The sequence below is a fragment of the Rattus norvegicus genome, chromosome 7 (assembly GCF_021556685.1).
Source record: "Rattus norvegicus strain SHRSP/BbbUtx chromosome 7, alternate assembly SHRSP_T2T, whole genome shotgun sequence".
NCBI lineage: Eukaryota > Metazoa > Chordata > Mammalia > Rodentia > Muridae > Rattus > Rattus norvegicus.
The window spans coordinates 94122632-94141717 of NC_141540.1; the positions used below are offsets into that span (position 1 = coordinate 94122632).

General features: G+C 43.0%; 1 protein-coding gene and 1 long non-coding RNA gene across 2 annotated transcripts in view; one reads left to right on the forward strand and one right to left on the reverse strand.

The window, feature by feature from the left end:
• Positions 1-19086, reverse strand: part of Ext1 (exostosin glycosyltransferase 1) — a 278847-nt gene that overhangs the window by 35345 nt on the left and 224416 nt on the right. The window contains exons 2-3 of the mRNA NM_001130540.1: positions 5195-5288; positions 3397-3504 (exon numbers count right to left, since the gene is read on the reverse strand). Coding sequence (NP_001124012.1) covers positions 3397-3504; positions 5195-5288 — 202 coding nt within the window. The remainder of the gene's footprint in view (positions 1-3396; positions 3505-5194; positions 5289-19086) is intronic.
• LOC148004793 (uncharacterized) lies at positions 5828-11681 on the forward strand. The gene is made up of 2 exons (XR_015624812.1): positions 5828-5978; positions 7083-11681. It is a non-coding gene; the product is annotated as an uncharacterized LOC148004793 (long non-coding RNA).

A 19086-nucleotide genomic window follows, 5' to 3' on the forward strand; every position in this document is an offset into this window, starting at 1 on the left:
TACATACGCTTCCTTGGATGAGTTAGTTGCTCTCTTGGATTACTCATTCATAACATGATATGGTTGGGTGCTTAGTACAGTGTCTACAATATAGGAATGTTAATTATGATGGTTCGTTATTACTGCTATTACCATTGTTGACACAGGAAGATGCTAGTCCAAGCTAGATCAATTGATTTTATGTAAGGCTGGGCCAGTTGTTTAACAGTCTGCCTATAAATCTGCCCTAGCCTATTGTTCTAAGATGTCCTCCTTGGATTTCTGGCTAAGTTTTCCTGGCTTGCTCCCTGACTGTAAGTACAGCTCCAGGGCTATTCTGTTTATGTAATCTATACTCTTATAGAGATTCCTTGTCATTGTCAACCGCCCTGCTGTGCTCACCTTTTTGCATGCTTGCCTCTCTAATGCATGATGAATCAGACAGACATGGGAGCCTGGACTATATAAGAAATGCTCTGCCAGTCACATTAATAGGAAAGTTACTCAAAATATGGGACTACGCTATAGTTGAGTTCCCATAGGAAGGGAAGGCGATGATGGCACGTGGCTAAGATTCAAGTCAGGCCCCTAGGAGAAGCGATGGAAATGTCTCACAATAAGAACAGAAGGAAAAGCTGACTTGCTCTGTCAAGATCTCAATGTAGATACTAAATCTATGCTTTGGAGACATCATAATATATGGAGGCTGCAGGTAAAGTCCAAACACTGGCAGGATCAAGGTCAAATAGAAATAAAACATTCCTAGATGAGCTAAACCATTCATTCATGACATAGATCCTTGATAAGTCAAGAAAATTTATTTTTATTTGCTCAATGAGAAAATGACCTAGATTGCCAAAGAAAAATAAGAAGAAAAAAAAAAAAACCCTCATCCTCAATTTTCATAAGCATGCCCTCTTAAATGTCAATGGCATTCTCTAAGTCATCCAGGTTGGCACGGCTGTTTTTATCATGGCCACGAGAACTGATCCATTAGGAAAATGCCAAAAGCTATCATTGTTATATGGTCTCCAGAAAGCCAAGTCCGTGGTGCTTCTAAAGGGAGGAGATAGATCATAGACTCAGCCACTGATACTACCTCTCTCCATGATACGCTGATACCTCTCTTCCATGGTAGCATCCTGATTGTTCTACCACTTCTGGAACTATGTTCTACCAGTTTGTGTGTAGGATCCAAGTGTCTTGACAATGCTCTGCAAAGTGCTCTGGAGGACAACTTCAATTGATTGGCGGGATGGAGTTCCAAGATCTAATGGCATTTGGCTATTGGTTATTAATCTGCCTGTCCTCAGAGACAGGTACAGGAAAGTGATGAATTAATTACCATTTGGACAGAATGATTTGGAAGTTCAAGAGCTCACTGAAGTCCTAATAAAAGGTTATGTGTAGTAACAAAAACTAATAGGATCTACCAAGATAGATATAGGAAAGCCACGGCATGCTTCCCAGTGACAGGCTGACTGGAACATATGCAAATAAAAACACCAGAGCTGTTCTAAAACAGGAAATGAAAAATTGTAACCTAACAAAAAACATTTCCCAGAGCACACATTTGGGCTCTGTGCCAGCTCTTTCAAACCATTGTTAACAACCGTACAGTCACTGTTCAATATGGAAGCAGCTATGTAAAAACAGATTGCAGATGAGGAGGAAAAATACTAGCAACTGTGGGCACAGGGGTGTGAAGAATACAATCTTTAGAGCCAAGTCAAAAAGTGGCTTCAAAGCGTGAAATAGCCATACTTCGGTGGCACTGGACAGCCACACTTAAGTGTCATGGAATGTTCCCCACCTTAGGACAAGCTCCAACTTTTACACAGCAAACTCAAGGGTGCCTTAATGTATAAATGGAGGAACATGATGACGATGTTTCTCATATCCAATATTTCCTTTAATGAGCATGTATTATTAGAACCACATAAAAGGGAAGAAAGACAAAGGCAGTGTGGACAAGCACCACGTTTCCTCACTCTGAGTGTATGGCTCAGACATCTACTATGTCTACATGGAGAGCTCTTTCCCAGTATATCTCAGAGGCTATCCCTTGAGTTATTTCAAGGAATCATTGCTATGAATATTAACCTAGCCCCCCACCCCAAAAAAAAAACAAAAACAAAAAAACCAAAAACACCTCTTTCTCAGTGAACACCTATGGAATTATGTTTTGCTTAGAACAGAATAGGCTAGGAATGGACTGATGGCAGATAAGAGCACTGGATACTCTACTAGAGGAGCCGGGGGTTCAATTCCCGGCACTCATATGGCAGCTCACAACAATCTGTATGTAAGTCCTGTTCCAGGGGATCTTACAGCTTAATCAGAAATATGAAGTCAAAACACCAATGGACATAAAATAAAGAATTTTTAAAAAGGGAACAGAATGGGCTAACTCAAATGAACAGGTTCCCCATTTCCAGAGTATGCGTTCCTCCAGGTTTACGCTGAGGTCCCAAGATCACAGAGTTGGGAATGGAATGAAAGGGAAGCTGTTGTGGCTTGACTGGTCCACAGTGCGCTCCATCACACGGTACATTATCTGGGAGTTTCAGGAGATGACTACATTACTTCACCAGATCATTAGCAGACTAGCCAGGGACATAGAAGGAAAATCAGAAGTGCAGCTAGAAACTCCCTTTTCTGGATATCAATTACTTTTGTTTTAAAAACAAGAACATTAACGATAATATTTCTACAAAAATTTGTGGAGGTTTCAAGATAAAGTGTCTAATGCCATGAAAGGAAACATTAACTGTGTTATAAGGGTGTGTGCCACTTTACAGAGAACCTCAAACACAACGGGGAGTGGGGGTTGGGGGAGTGGGGGTTGGGGGAGTGGGGGTGTGGGTTTGGAAATCCTCATGGACTCTTCTTGCTCATTCAATTCTCTGTGCCAGCTGAGTTCCTTGCACAGCTGAAACTTTTATTTAGGGGCCTTTCTTTTAAATATTTAAGGGACAGCCCTCCTTGGGTACTCAGGGTCGAGCAGTGAGTGCAGTAGTGTTAACACTGGGCACAGCAACCAAAGTCTAGAGCTTGTGTCCTGGAGTCAACCAGAATGAATGCAGGAACTGAGGCAAGCAATCGGACGGAATGTTGTGTCTGAAAATATTGGTGCTGACGCTGGTGGGGGATCTACCTGTCCCCACTCAACAAAGCTCGTACATTTTATCAGCAATGGCTACTTCCCAGAATATATTCTATGGCTTCGGACAGATTTTTGGGTTGGGAAGTGAACAATATCATATTAAACGACTTCATATTCACCATGACACAGGCAATTTTCTCCTGATAAAATTTCTTTTATGGAGCTGACCTTTTGGATTCATCTTCTTTGAAAGTTTGGACGGGGGCAGCAATAATCTGCCGTTCTGCCGAAGGCCACAGCCCCTTCCTTACCTGTAATAGCAATCTCTCATCGCCTATGACGGCAGCTTGGTTCCAATTTATCACTTCGGAGAATGGCAACTCCCATCCATTGCTGAGCATTACAGGGACACAGGCAGCCTGAGCAAAGGAAGGATTTCATGAGTGCGAGGAGGACATTCCTGACAACAGGAACCATTCCAATCAGGAGAGTAGGTCCACATTCAATTACTGACACTGCTTACGTTACGTGGGACCCACACTGCTCAGGCTAGAACGCAAGTGATTCAGAATTGCCAGATCCCATGGGATTGTAAGCATCCCTATCAGACTTGAGGACTTTCAAGTCTTGCCTTAGAATGCTAATACCCCATTTCTATTCTAGTCCATAGGTTTGGCTGACCTTACTTTCATGGGGATGAATGGCCTTGCTGCAGAAGTTTTATTGATGAAACAAAAGCTTTCGCCAAAAAATAAAATAAAAATAAAAAATCCGGGCATCAAAACCTCAAGCATAAACCCTTCTTGCCATAGATACATCTCATCATGTTCACCCCAATGTCATGAGTCAGTGGCGAGCAGGATGGGGCCCAGCCTTTCTAGGTAGAGCTTTGTAGACTTGATTATTGTAACATCTATATTTCCCTTTCCCTATAAGCAGCTAACTCAAAACCATCTTCCCCCCAATGTGTAGTGCAAACTACAGTCATACTAGTTTCTAGTCTGTACCAGGACCTAACCTCAGCGCACAGCAATAAGCTAAAGACAAAGTGGAGTCGCCAAGGCTGCTTTATTCAAACCAGAGAGCAATTTGCTCCCTATAACATCCATGAAGCTTCCAGAATGCTAGTGAGCGGTGATGTCATGCTTCTCAGAGTGCATAAAGCACGCTAAAATGCTCTGCCAGAGAAGGGAACTCTTCAGCCTGAGGAAAGGGTAGAACTTACAGTTTGAATGACAAGATAAAGAAGCTATGAAACACTCCTCAAATATACAGATTTAGACAAAATGTAAATTATTAAAGGAAGGAAGGAAGGAAGGAAGGAAGGAAGGAAGGAAGGAAGGAAGAAAACAGCAAAGGAAGGAAGACAAGGAAATAGAGGGCATATTTCTCTTGCCATTCAAGAAGGCTGGCTGCAAAGCAAAAACCAAAAACCAAAGCTGGGCATGGTAAAACATGCCTTTATTCGGAGAACTGGGGAGGCAGAGACAGGAGGATCTCTGTAAGTTCAAGGCCTGTCTGGTCCACACAGCTAGAGCTACAGAGAAAACAAAACAAAATAAAACAAAACAAGACAAGAGGGCTGGCTGCAGGGAGAGGAGAAGAGACTTCTGCAGTAGGGGATCAATAGAGCCCCAGTCAGGCTTTGATATTCCTGAGTTGCAGAGTTGTGGTACATCAGGGCAAGCCAGGATCATCACTCTTTGAGGGTTTAGATGAACCAATAGAGAACTTAAACCACAGTTTCATTTTGGGGGAAATAAAAGCAATACCCCATTGTTGGTGCTCTTGAGATTGAAGAGTTCCCTCCCCAAACTCAGGAGCAACTTTATCAATGAGATCTGCCCATCTGCCCACTGCAAACATGTCCCCATTGAACCCAGTCTCCTGATGGTGAGACCATTTATTGGTCTCATGTTCAAAGTCAGGGAGCCAATCTCCCACCCAATTCTGGGTCTTTAAAACCACTTCAGATTTTCCTGGGAAGTGTTTTAGATTCTCAGCAAAAGCTGTACTTTTTTTTGACTACTCTACAAGTATGTGAGAAGCTTGAAACCAGTTTGGCTTCAATCCTCAACCTGATGCCGGCGTAAATTTTCAGTCTCTTACCTGCAAAGCCTCCAGGAATCTGAAGGACCCAAGCCTGCGACCACGAGGAACCAGACAGAAAGTGGCATTGTGCAGCATTTCCCGATAATCATATCTAGAACAACAAGAGGACTGATCAGCAAGTGAACATCCAAGAGGAAAAAATGGATAGTGGGGAGGATCAGGGTGGAGCATCAATTTACCCTGGGTATCTCAACCTTGGGTAATGGCTACTCTCACTTTTCCATTTGGGGGGCAAAGAGCTTTGTTGCACGGGGAGGACAAACAGGAACAATTGCGCTGTGTGAAGCAATAAGGATCCCTTTTTGCAAAGAGTTTACAAAAGGACAGATCTAATGGTTCTCATGACAATTTGTCTTGCCTAGCCTCTATTTCCTAAATCAGATGGCGGTGGGGGGGCGCACAAGGTCTCATTCTGTACCCTTGGTTGACCTAGAACTTGGTATGCAGAGCAGAACGGCCTCAAACTTACAGAGATCCACCCACTTCTGCCTTCTGTAATCTGGGGTTAAAGGCATGCATACAGCACCCAGACTTTTTGGCTTGGTTAAACAGTCTGCTGCCATAGACTAAGACGCATCTCTGATACATCTGTTTCTCTCTTACTGCCACACCCCACTCAGCAACACTAAACGTTCTTGTTCTCTGTCCCCCACACCATGCTATTAAAAGATACTTCGGAAACCTCCATCTTAAGCCCAAGCCAACATTTGTTTTCCCTTCGAACTGGAGTTTCTACATTTAACCAAGAACATTTAGTGACTCCAGAAAAACAGCGCTACACGTAAGTATGGCTGCTTTGACTTTTGGCGGAAAGACTCAGGCCAGGGGGTAGGGGGGACAGGGGAACAGGGCACGGAAGGCTGGGGGTGGGCATAGGACCGCCTTTGTGCAGAATGAGACAGAGCTGGAACAAAGGAAAAAAAATAGCAGGAGGAACTGGAAACTGGGCTAGAGCATGGTGATTATTCCTTCTACTCTCGTGCCATTTAATGGTATTGCGCTGGATTTTGGGAGGGGGGTACCCCAGACAAATTATAACATGACTGTCACCTGTGTCTTACTGTCAGTGAAATTTAGGACCAATGAAAAGCATTTAATTATTTGAAGCTCCCACTGTAAACGTTATTAACACCAAATACATTCCCAAGCATGCACTTTCGGCTCCATTAAGACTCTCAGAGAACTCGGGAAGCTAGAGATGCCTCATGTCCTATAAAGGCTCTGAGTCGCACAGCCAAGATGAAATCGCTCCCATTTTTCAAGCACTTCCAATGTTGCGCAGACAGGTGTGACTCTGACAGTAGCATATGTCACCGGCATTTTCTAACTCTAATAGTCTAATTTAACCATAGCCTGAAGGCACTGGGTTCTTCCCTCTACTTTTTTGGAGGGGATATTGATATATACATGCATATTTTTAAAGTCCACATCTATTTTTATATTCTCATATAAACTAGGCATATGGGAGTAAGCCAATTTTCAATTATAAACCCGTCATTAAGAAGAGACATCATGCAAAGGACCATTTGCTTAAACAAGCATGTACAACTAATTTGCACAAGAAAAGGTCACTGTGAATAGATTAAGATTATCTCCATTGAGAGCAAAATAAAAAGCCCTTGCTGCATTAATTAAGCTGCAAAATAGACTTCAAAGTGGGAAGGATTTTTAAGAAGGATCAAATTCAGCTAAATAAAAATATTAAATTACAACAGTAATGACTTCTCTTTTTTCACCAAACACGGAAAAATAATTGACACGTATGTTCCAGTTCAAATGTTGATAATGTCTGAATCTTACCTAATAGGTAGAGAGGAGGGGGAAAAGAAACAGACACAAATTTATGTGTGAAACTTAAACTGATTTTTTTCTTTTTTTAATATAGAAAGGTCGACTATACTTCAGACTCCTGCAAGGTTTAAGAGATACTCAGAATAGAAACCCCGGAGGGGCCAGCAGAGTCCTACATCCTCGTCATTAAGTTGCTAAAAATGTAAAGTCTTATTAGTGTCTTGGATTGTAACAAGTTTCAAAGTTTCCACTTGCAGACTTTACTTTCTAGAGCTGTGGAGGGAGAGGAAGGGCAGAAAGCTCCTGGGAGAACGTCAAGTGACAGTTACACTGGGGGTGCTGACTTTTAAGTGGCTGTACAGAAGCATTAGTTGCTGATGTAGCAACTGAAGCCACATGACTGAAGCTTGAAGTCATTCATATAATGAGATGTGGGAAGCACCCCGAACCTGTTAGTTCCTGCTCTGAGACCATGAGCTTCCCACAGGTACCTTTGGGAGAGTCAGTCTCCTCATCTGAGATAAAGAGCCGGTCAGACTGCATGCTTCCCGTGAGCTTCTACATTCTGTTATTCTTGGTGTTGTTGATTTTAGGTATAAAAGAAAAATGTCTTCTGAGACCATTCCACCACTAGGAAGGTTTCCACAATCTTTTTAAATGTATGCATGTATAAATTCATAATTGCTCATATGTCCACAGTATATGTCTGACAAGTACATTCACACAGATAAAGACAGCTGTACAGTATATATACAACCTTACAACAATATTGTGTGGTTTATATGAGCCTCCATAGACTCTATATGTGAATGAGTGGCCCTTAGTTGGTAGAATTGTTTGGGAAAGAATTAGCTTGTTGTAGGATATATGTCAAAGGGGGTAGACTTTGAGGTTTTGAATATCTCATACCAGGCCCAGTCTCATCCCGCCTTCCCAATTGCTCCTTGTGGATCGGATGCAAGCTTTCAGCTACCACGCAATCCCATGCCTGCCTGCTGCCATGTTCAACACCATGATGGCCATGAACTCATCCTATAAACTGTGGGCGAGTCCCTGGGGTGTCTCTACATAGAAAGAGAACTATTTTCCATTTCAACTTTTAAGCATGCTCATCCCATGAAGCTTTCTCTCTTTTGGATTCTATGGTCAAGGAATTCACAAAATACTGAGGTGTTTCAAAAGAGGTGGTAATGATGGCCTTTAAATAAGCCAGTTATTGGTTTCACTTGGGGCATTTCCGGCTTTGGTATTCTTCAACTCTGTCTCCTGTGATGCTCTCTTGCTTAAGTGAACCTGTGGATTTATTCATGTGTCCTTTTAAGAAACACTTCTGAAGATATTGTCACATTGAGACAGACACTATCCAAAGGTACTTGCTTTATCTACCCAAGAATGAACTGAATTGATAAGATTTAAAATCTCAAGCTGGACAGCGATGACACATGCCTTTAATCCCAGCACTGAGGAAGAGGCAGAGCTCTGTTCTAAAGAGCTAATTCCAGGACAACCAAAGCTAACTAACAGAGAAACGCTTTCTTGAAGGGAAGATAAAAAGCTCCAAAATCTCTTAATGACATCCACATCACCAGAGAAAACTAGAACCTTCACTCGAGTGTGAGAAACGCTGGTCTAGACCATGTAAAGAACACTTCTGACTCAAGCATAAGAAAATCCAACATAAATGTGGGCTAACAATTTGAACTGATACCCCACCCACCCACCCAAATAAATAAACCAACGAGAAGAACACAGGAAGATACTGAATATCACTAGTCATTGGAGGAATGGAAATCAAATCAAAACACAATGAGGTACCACTTGCTCCCTGCAGGACAGTGTCCATGTATGAGGACAGATGAGAACAAGCACATACAGAGACACGGAAGATAAGAGTCTGGAATGAGAGGGAAAAGGTAAGGCTGCTTTGGGGACAATCTAGCAGTTCTTTCTCAAACTAAAAATAAATTTTCCATATGACCCAGCACTGTACCAGCATTTTTACATGGCAAATTGTCCACAAATGTATACAGCAGTTTTAAATGTAATAGCCCCAAGTGGAGAGCACCGGATAGCCTTTGGAGTATGAATGAGGCAAGATTGTGGTATATACACAGCCTGGATCACCTCTCAGAAGATGAATAAAAGAGAATGAAGTAAAAGAACACGGATCAAGCTATTTGAGTGCACAAGGACGTCACGGATGTCGATGCCGAGTCCAATGCCACCTTCTAATGGAGTACGCACTTCATTGCGCTTCATTTTCATAACACTTGTGACAACATGTAACTTTGGGGCTGGAGAACTGAGTAGTGGTTACCCCTTGGTTAGAAGCGGGGGAGAAAGACAGGCAGACTTTATAGTTCAAGTGGGAAGACTATCTTCTAAAGTAGACGAGTTCATCTTATTAAGTCAGGAGAGGTAAAGCATGCTCTATTCACACATAACTTAAAAGATTCATGCACTAAAGGAGTGAGAGAGGAGCAATGCGTACCACTCTCAGAGAGTTTGCGGTTTTCTGCTGGTAAATCAGTTGCCTCCCCTTGGCAGATGGGCATTACAGTCGGCACTCCAGAGGCAATGATGCAGGAGGCAGAACAGCCTTCCTAAGTGGTTCCAGAGAAAATGTGCAATAAAAAGGACATGACCCTGAATTTAACCTGGAAGCCAGTACCACGCAACAGCTATAACAGTTTTCTTCCTACGGCTGTCCTGAGTAATGTACGGAATTTAACCCCATTTCAGATGAGCTGTGGATAACACTGTTTGAATTCTTTCCTCATCACGTAAGATGCACTGTTGCTAGTAGTGAGTCAGTGTGACTGGGGAAGGGGGACAGAGTGGTTCCTACCATTCCACCAAATGTTGTCCCAGCCACTTGTGTCACCAGTTACCTGGGTGCTGCACCCAGGCCTGCTGAATCAGAAACGAACCTTCCATTCTATGTGAGTCCATTGTGATGCCCACTACATTTTGAGCAGCATGGACCTGGTAGCTAAAAGCTTAGTAAACAAGAGTTCAGAGGTCAAACAGCCAAACCTGGGCTCACTTCTATGCTTACTATCCACAAACCGGGTGATCTTGGAAAATGTTAATTTGTTTGGGCTCAGTTTCCTGGTTCATCCAAACCATTTGATCCTTCTACCAACCTGGCTAAACGCTACATTTTAACTAAAGCACAGCTCCTTACGAGCAATTCTGCAAAAGATAGCTGTAATCCCCTCAGCTGAAGGCAGCCAGCAGATTCTCAGAAACACAGGCAGTTGTAAATGAGGAAATCTGGGTTGAAGAATTTGGAGCCTGGATCTCTTGTGTGACCCCCATGCAAATCTCTTAGCTTCTGTAAATCTCAAAGCTGGGAAGCTCAAGTGAAATTATGTACATGCAGTATAATCAGGAAAGCAGTATGCAATTGCAAGTTATTATGGCAAATTATATCAGAAGGAATGGAATAAACACTTTTTGAAAAAAACTACCAACAATGAAAAAATAAATAAAAACAGATTCGCAGAGGCAGCCAAGAAGCAAATGTGGAGCAGACCCATTACAGAGAAAAAGGGACGCAGAAGTTGCGCATCGCCACAGAGCAGCGGCGTGACGTTTAAAAGCTTTTTCCTCATCAAAAGCTGTACAAGTGCGGCTTGCTGCCTTTCCAGGGTTCCCACAGATCCTCTGTCCCAAGCACATTTTGCCAAATGATCCTGCTTTTTTGCTAGCCACAGTGGACAGGCAAGAAGCCAGCAGTGAGCCTCTAATCTCCAGACTCACACAATTTCCGTCCTCCCGAGGTGGGTGAGAGTCTGTCTCGAGCCTTTCCTTATGAACTGGGTGAACATCGACAGCTGCTGTGCTTTGGCCAGCCCCATCCTTTATGAGTAATTATTCTTCTGTTTATACCTAGATTTGAGTCACATCTCTTATGAAAAAAAAATTAAGAAGGAAAATACTCGGGATGGCTGAAGTTCCACAGTGCCCTAGGATAAGGAAAAGGAAATCAGACTGGTGCAGCAACATCTCTGTTCTTGGCTGAGTGCGTGCCTTCCACACGTTAGGTACTACTTAAGAGGACTGTGGTGGTGAAAACACCGTGAAGCTGTCAGACGTTCATATGGAGGCACGGGGCTGAGTTATGCAGGGAAGATAAGGCACGGAGGGCTACAGATGGCACTGGTGAGGAAAATGAGAACAGGGATGTGTCCCTCAAAGATTTCCAGGACTCTCTGCTAAGTAGTGATGAGGGAGCAAGAGCTACAGATACAGGAAGATGGGCATTTCTAGACGATTGGTAGCCCTTCAGGAACAAAGGGTCTAAGGTGATGGAAAATACCCAATTTGGAGTGGGGTAGGAACAATTAAGGAGGCTGCCACCTCAGGGCAGGGGATGGGGGTCAGTGGGGTAAGCTTGCTACCTCCCGGAGCGCAGACATTATTCCATGAGGGTGAGTCGGAGTCACTGAGGAACTCAAGCGAAAGAAGGATAGGATCCCAGAAGTATCCCGAGGACCAGGCTGCTCAGCTCCATGGGTAGAGCTGAAAATGCTGAAAATGTAAGAAGTCACTGCTAGGGATACAGCCTCAGTGTCCCAACTCTACGGCACTGATTCTGAGGCCATTTTCTTTTCCCTACACAGTCCTGCTTCTGGCCAGTCCACATAACATTGTATGTCTTGAGAAAATTAATAAACAATTCAACTCATCCCTGGTCTCTTCAACAAGTGGCTGCCACTCATAGGACTCTCTCTCCCCTCAAAACTTCACACTAGTAGGGGGGCCATCCATGATGGGCCTGTTGTTTTCTAAGCCTGTTACTGCTACCCTTTCCTAAGTCCAGAAAAAAAATGTTTAAAATTTCAATTACTTTGAGAAAGGAAATCTTAAAGGTCAGGACATGGGACCATATGAAATTGATCCATGGCACTGACTGAACTGAGAAACATTAAGTGGGAGTTGGAAAATGGATCCAGCTGGCCACTGTACTGTCTGAGTTCTCTTGAAAACATGGCACGGAAAAGTATGGGATCCAGGGGTTATCAAGCATCCACTGGGCTTGTGGAATCGGCGTTTGGCTGACACACACTCACTAGTCTTGTGCATATAACTGAGATGCTTTATCTATGTCTCAATCGGTTATTCAAATACATGCAACTGCACTCTGAATATGACAATCGCAGTGGCAACAGTCTTCAGGAAAGCCAGCAACACCCCTGCAGTAGCTCTTGCTACTTAACAGTGGTGCAATTCCTTGCCTTGAACATTCAACAGGCAACGAATCAGTCATGGCAAGGATTAGGTATCATTTCCTTTGATCTCTAGATGTGAGGCTGCCAATTCAAGGCTGTCCGTTGCAAACAGAATGTTTGTACAACACCAAGGGCAGCCATTTACATTCACCCTTTCCTGGCTTTAAAGAGAAGATAGTTTTTGTTCTATGCCAATTTAAAATCTTTCAATACAGGAACAGGAGGAAGAAACCCCCAGTGACAGGCACTTAATTCTCACATGGATCACCACGTGACTGCCATGGGCACAGGTTTGATACATCACTGCATACAGTGACACCTGGTTCTAACCACAGGAGAAAGGAGATGGTTGTCATCAAATATGCTCTTAAACACAGTGGTCATAACCCTTACTGATTCTAATCTTGCCCACTGCAACCTTACCTTCAATAACCACTGGCAGCTCAGAACTATAATGTAGTAATCAGCACTCACATCTATTAATGGGTACAGCATGTATTGAGTCTATATTGTACTTCCAAAAGGGGTAGAAAGCCATCATGGTGGCACATGCCTTTAATCCCAGCACTTGATAGGCAGAGGCAGATGGATCTACATTGTGAGTTCCAGAACAGTGAGGATTCCATAGAGGGACCCTGGTTACTGCTCATTAAATAGCAGCTTATTGGCTAATCTATACAGGCATGAATAAACATGATGGGTGCTAATAATTATATTACTAATAATTTTACTGACTAAACCCTTCCTGTGGGTAGGGCATAGCGCCACGTAATCCATATTCTGCATTGTATTTGACTGTTGCAACCACCTTGAGGTGCAACTGTTGCCCCATTGCTTAGAGAATGAAGCACAACTGGGAAGTTTTGTGGAGTCTGTGTAAGGAAAGCAGAGGTTGCAGTGTGGAATACAGTCCCTTAGAGTTTTTGCTAGAAGGCAGAAGTAACACAAAGGTAGCAAAGGTGAAGACAGAGATTTGTAACACATTGTGCCCTGTGACATTAATCTTGGGAAGCTTTCAGGATGACACAGGTCTCGCTGCACCCATTCTTATACTCTCAGTGCCAGATTTCAAAACCTATTCTGAGAGGAACACAGTTCCAAGACACGTGAGTCTCAATTCTCTGGTTAGAAAGGGAGCTTTTCTGAGAGAGCCAAATAAAGAGTTACCTGGACTCAGAGGGAAAGAGAGAGACACTGACAATAAAAGAACCAGCTGTAACAATGGTCTTGGATGGATAAATGGTCCAGAAGAGATATATAGCAGGCCACTTAGCAAGGGGAAGCCCAAGGTCATTATCTTACCATTAGCCTTTCCCTAGGTGCCATGCCACAGGAGATGGCCAAGTGGAACAGGGCCGGAAAAGTGGACTAAAGGCTAAGAAGACTTGGATAGGTTGGTCAGTATAGAGGATACACTCTCAGGACAGCTCGTCCCTGTTGATAGGAGTGAGGATGACTGGGACTCAGAAGTGAACACCACAGCCTTCCCTATCGTTCTGCTTAACTTCAACACCTGCTGCCTAGAGTAAGCCCCTATGACCACTCAAGCCCTGGATCCAGTCTTGACTCTGTTTCCCACTCTACTAAGTTGCTCATCTTTACCACTTCCTTTCCTTGGGCTTCAAGAGTCAGAGCTTAGGTTCTACTATCTCTTGGCCCAGAACCTGCTTACCAATGGCTGGTACTTACCAGCCTACATCGTGGCACACGGACTATAGAAGAAACTGGAAACATGAAATGTTCTACTTCAAAAAGGTCTACTTCAGCCAATAAGCATATGCCCAATTCTCGATCATACCAAGTCTGCCTAACTGAGGTGATGCTACACTTTACTTTACTCACTTTACTCTAAGAATGGAAACGAAACAAAACAAAAATCAATCTTTTGTTCTTCTTGGCTTCCTTTTTGTACATTTTCTTTTTGTACATTTAAAAAAACACGTTTTTGTGGTTTTTTTTTTTTTTTTCAGGACTAGAGAAATGGCTCAGTGGTTAGAATCACTGGATGGTCCTCTAGAGAACCTGGGTTCAATTTCCAGCACCCACATGGCATCTAACAACTGTCTATAATTCCAGCTTCAGGGGATTCATGGCAATGGGTACACATGTGATGCACACATATATGCATGTAGGCAATACACACACACATAAAATAAATCTTAAAAAACCACTTTTTGTCTTTATTTCTAAAGGTCTGGCAACTTGTTAAAAAGTTACATTCTCCTTGAACAGTGATGGGAATTGGAAATTTGTGCTTCACCAGGCCTGATAAATAGCATTATTTGAAAGTCATGTTAAATGCATGCAGAGTGGTGCTCTCGGTGCACACTTTCCTGCCCTCCCTCCATGCCTGAGCTGAGAAGAACAATTGTGGACCCTCCTGACGGCTTCTCCAGTGACAAACACTGACTCGATCCAAAAGCAAAAGCATTGCACCTGCAGAAGGAACGGGCTCGTCCTAATGGTCTAAGTACTTCTCTTTTCCATCAAAGCAAAGATCTTGTTTCCTTCATGGTCACCCCATCTGCCCTTCAATGAGGCAAATGGTTGGAATTCCTGATGGGCTTTTCTCATAGCCAGGGTAGGCACGGATAGAGACAGAGACTGTTTGACATACTGCACTCTTTGTCAGTGCTTAAACCTTCTGTCTGATCCCTGCACTTAAGTGATTATAAAATACCTTGTGAAATGGCCCTCGCTTTGATAACCTTCCGATTTCCTCTCCTACTTTCACCACACTGAGTTTCCATTTTTGACATAGGAACAACTTAGTTCCATGCCTTAGACACTGACTGCAAACAAGGCCTTGGGTCAGCATTCATTGATATGGTAAGTGCTTGAGAATTATAGGGCACTGAAATGTAAGACTTCATAAAAGAGGATGTCAGTAGGAAGCATAGTGGGGTGTATAAATGTACAAAAGGAAATGTGTGATCCTAGGACATAAAACGTTTGTGCTATGGTTTAAGAAAAATATCAAAATGTTGCATGAAGATGTTACAGACCACTATTGTATGATAGCTGAGTTCGTCAGGATTGGGAAGGTTCAAAAGTCTGGATTCTGCCAGTTCCTTTGGCGAAACACGTTTACACTGGGGGAGACAGTCTACGGAGTTGAGTCACCTTTCCTTCCTCCAGCTGGCTATGTTTTCTACAACCCTCTGGAGACGTTGCTAAAGAGATGTCTCATTCTGAGACAGTGCTAGAGAACAGGGAAAACTGATGCAACAGAGGGGAGCGGGGATTGACCAGATGATCCTGAGGATGACTTCGTGCTCCGGCATCTTCGGAAAAAGGTTTAAACGGGCTCATGTGGTTTAAACAAAGAAAAACCAAACTGGATCCCAGCCAGCAGTGAACTTTTGTAAACCAGTGGAAACTTAGGAAGTGGGAGCCATATTAGAGGAAGTGGATCACTGGAGGCATGTTTCTGTGGGTTACGGCTCACTCTGACTTCCTCCTGTCTCACTGCTTCCTGTTTACCATGAAGTGAGCGGATTCATGTCTTCCAAACGTTCCTGCTTCACCACAAACCCAGATCAACAGGACTAAAATCTGTAGACTCAAATCCCTGATACTGCTAAATATATCAGAATTAAGCTGCGATACAAAAAAGTAATTCTTTGGGGCTAGAGAGATGGCTCTAGTGGTTGAGGACATCCACGTGCTGGCTTATAACTTCCTGTACCTTCAGTTCTCAGAGATCAGACTTCTTCAGTGCTATTCAGCCTTCTACACGCTCCTGTACACATATGGTTCATATACACACAGCCTGATGTACACACATACGCATGTAATAAATAGACATTTAGGTGGAGTATATTCTTTTCAAAAGTCCTTCTTTAAAATTTTCTTCCTGGGTATTTTGGCTGCAGCTATGAAAAAGTAACCGATATATTGAACAAAGGAAAACTGACTGCTCCTGTATGTCAGGTAGCATTCTGAGCTCCGGGGAAGTGATACAAGGTGGTGTAGGGCTGCCTACTAGTGAATTGGTCATTATGCGGAAATCAGAATGTGCTCCCTCATTTCCTCCTGTGCTTCTCCAGTGCTCTTCCTCCTTTCCACCAAGAGCAAAAGCGTAGAAGCACATAAAACTTCCCATTGGCTTTAAAACAGACCAAGCTCAATGTTAACCCCCTAAAATCTGATTTCTATCAAATGGCTAAAGAGCCCTCTTAAAGGTCATGCTTAAAGGGACAAAAATTATCCCAATGGCCCCTCCAGCTACTAAGAACAGTACTCCTATCCCTTGGATATGGGGACCCATACAAACAATCCTCTACCCACAGCTTCAACATCCCCCTTTCTTGATGTCCACCTAGGGCCACAGTGTTCTCAGTTTCTCAGAGCAGCTCGCTTGCTTTCATTCTTAGACTTGCTGGGCCCAGCAAGAATTCTTCTTTCAGACTTCTCCCAAGATGCCCATCAGCGTGCACACTCCTCAGACAGGTGCTTCTAGATTGGCCTCTGTGCTGACTTTCCCACTGCCTTGGTTCGGCTCTGTCCTGGCACTGAGGACGGCTTGAATTCCAGCCCGTATTCTTTGGGCAGGTTCACTGTTCTTTCCCACCCAAATATAACCTATGTATTACACGAACAAGAACACCCGCCTCTGTTGTGGTTACTGTTGTTCACCGCTGCTACCGCAGTCCCGAGGACATGTCTGACCTAGAGTAGTCTTTCATGATGTCTTTGTTGAACAAATGTCAGAGCTTTCTACCCTCATCTCATTCTTCAGGGTCTATAATGCTTATGAGGTTATAAAGCGTCCAACTGCTAACAGCAGTTCACAAGAAAGTCTCGTCCATTGCCAAACTGATCTTGCAAAGTCCCCTTTCATCTTGCGTCCTGAAATGCTAGCCTTATTTCTCCAGTTAATGTTAAGATTTGTCAACTTCTCTAAATGTCATCTGCTTTACAAGCAAGTACACATTAAAAATGTCTTCAGGAACAATCTAAAAAAAATTGTAGTATTATCCTTTAACATGTTTATGTAGAATGATATAGTAAAGCCTGCAGGAACTAATATTTACAGTGAAGTTTCAGTTCTCAACTTGGTTCCTGATTCATCTAAGCAAGTCATACTGCTTAAGTTTATCCTCATTTATAAAATAGAAAGTATTTTATAATATTTTATAGCAAGGTATACTGAGGATCTAGCAAGGCAGAGAATCAGATAACACTGAGTGAACCTATAAGTATCAGAAAAAAAAAAACTAAAAGTACCTATAAATATCAGAAAAGATGAGGCTAAACCTTGGAACGGCTTCTGTTCTGAATCACAAGTCAAAGCTGTCAACTACATCATGCTTCTCTTTGGGCTTTTTTTTTTTGTTCTGTTTTTGTTGTTGTTTGTTTGTTTTGAGGTCCACATTGTTATGGAGTACGTGCCCTAGTCTATCTAGTACTTCAGAAGTACAGAAGGCATCTGGAAAAATGAATTGCTTACCAAGGCCAGTCAGTTAAAACTGCTGACCCTGATCCCTGCTTTTCCGCTCTCTTAAGTTAGAGCTATGAGTCAATTGGTCTCTTATCTGAGAGTGAATCTGAATTGAAGTTGGGGACAGCTATGGGACCCTTCAAGAGCTGTCACCTGGAACATCCTGTTGCTCCATATCCATTAAGACATCTTGGCTCTTAGATAAACCTCCAAGTAAACCTTGACGTCAAAACACAAAGTGAGGAGCTTGCTTTGAGGAGAAGCTGTCCTTCAGCTTTGTCAGGTACGCACATAGTGGTGCAGAGCTGATGACAAAAGTGGGTTCATCTTCTTCCTGTGTCCACCCCTACCACAAACTGTCTCACACTGAAGTCGGAGCAATATTTAGGGATGATCTTTATGGGAAGTTCACCTAGCAACAGTCAATCAACCATACTCCTCCCCACAAGTGTTGGTTTTAGAGTTATAAAAGTTTTGGAGGTGTGAAAACATAATTGGGAAACTTTTTCCCCCTGCTTAAAGGGCTAATTGATTTCACAGGTGTTTAATTATCATTTGCTGTGAGATAATACCTTGTAGTGCCATAAAAAATGGATTTAATTTTCGAGTGCTTGCAAAACCATCGCCAAAGCCAAGTTAGAGCTGAAGCTAGATAATTATTCTATAAATCAAACACACTGCCTCCTTTCTTTGAAAATTTTAATACTTGGGGATAATGATATCTGACAACCTTGAAGCTAACATGAAAAAGTTTTGCCTGCCAAGTGCCAAAAGGCAACCGCTGGAGCCTCTCAGGCAGTTCGGTTCATTAACAGTGACTCAGATGGCCGTAGGACCCTGGCTGCAGGCTTCCAAAACCTGCCAACGGCAAGAATGTCGGTGTCTATCCAGGCGTGGGGTAGTTTGCATCGAGATTGAATGCCCATGCATCCAGCATGACTATAGAAATGTAGAAATAAAAGCTAAATTACTCTTACTCTCCCCCCCAAAAAAAAGAAGGGGAAGGAAGGAGAGAGGAAAAAGAAAAGAAAGGAAAGGCAGAAGGAAGGCAAAGAGAGAATGAGAAGGAGTGTACACGCCTGGGAACAGCTGTACCCAAGCTCAGACTAAGAAAGCCAGGATGTGGAAAGTGGAAGTTTTCAACGTGATCAATGAAGACTTTTCTATCTTATGCTTAAGTTATGGTATCTGTGCGACCTGCAAGGATAAAGAAGGGAAATCATGAAAGAAAAAAAAAGGAGCTGGAGGGCACCACAAAAAGTCATTTAGTCTAAACATCCTGGATGAAAACCAGGGAATCAAGAAGCTGTCAGATCACCTGCCCAAGACACCACCAACCAGAACTAAGCCCAGTAGGCTAGCCCCACGTGAGCAGAGAAAGGAAGACAGCTAGAAAGTACATCCAGGCTCACATTCTC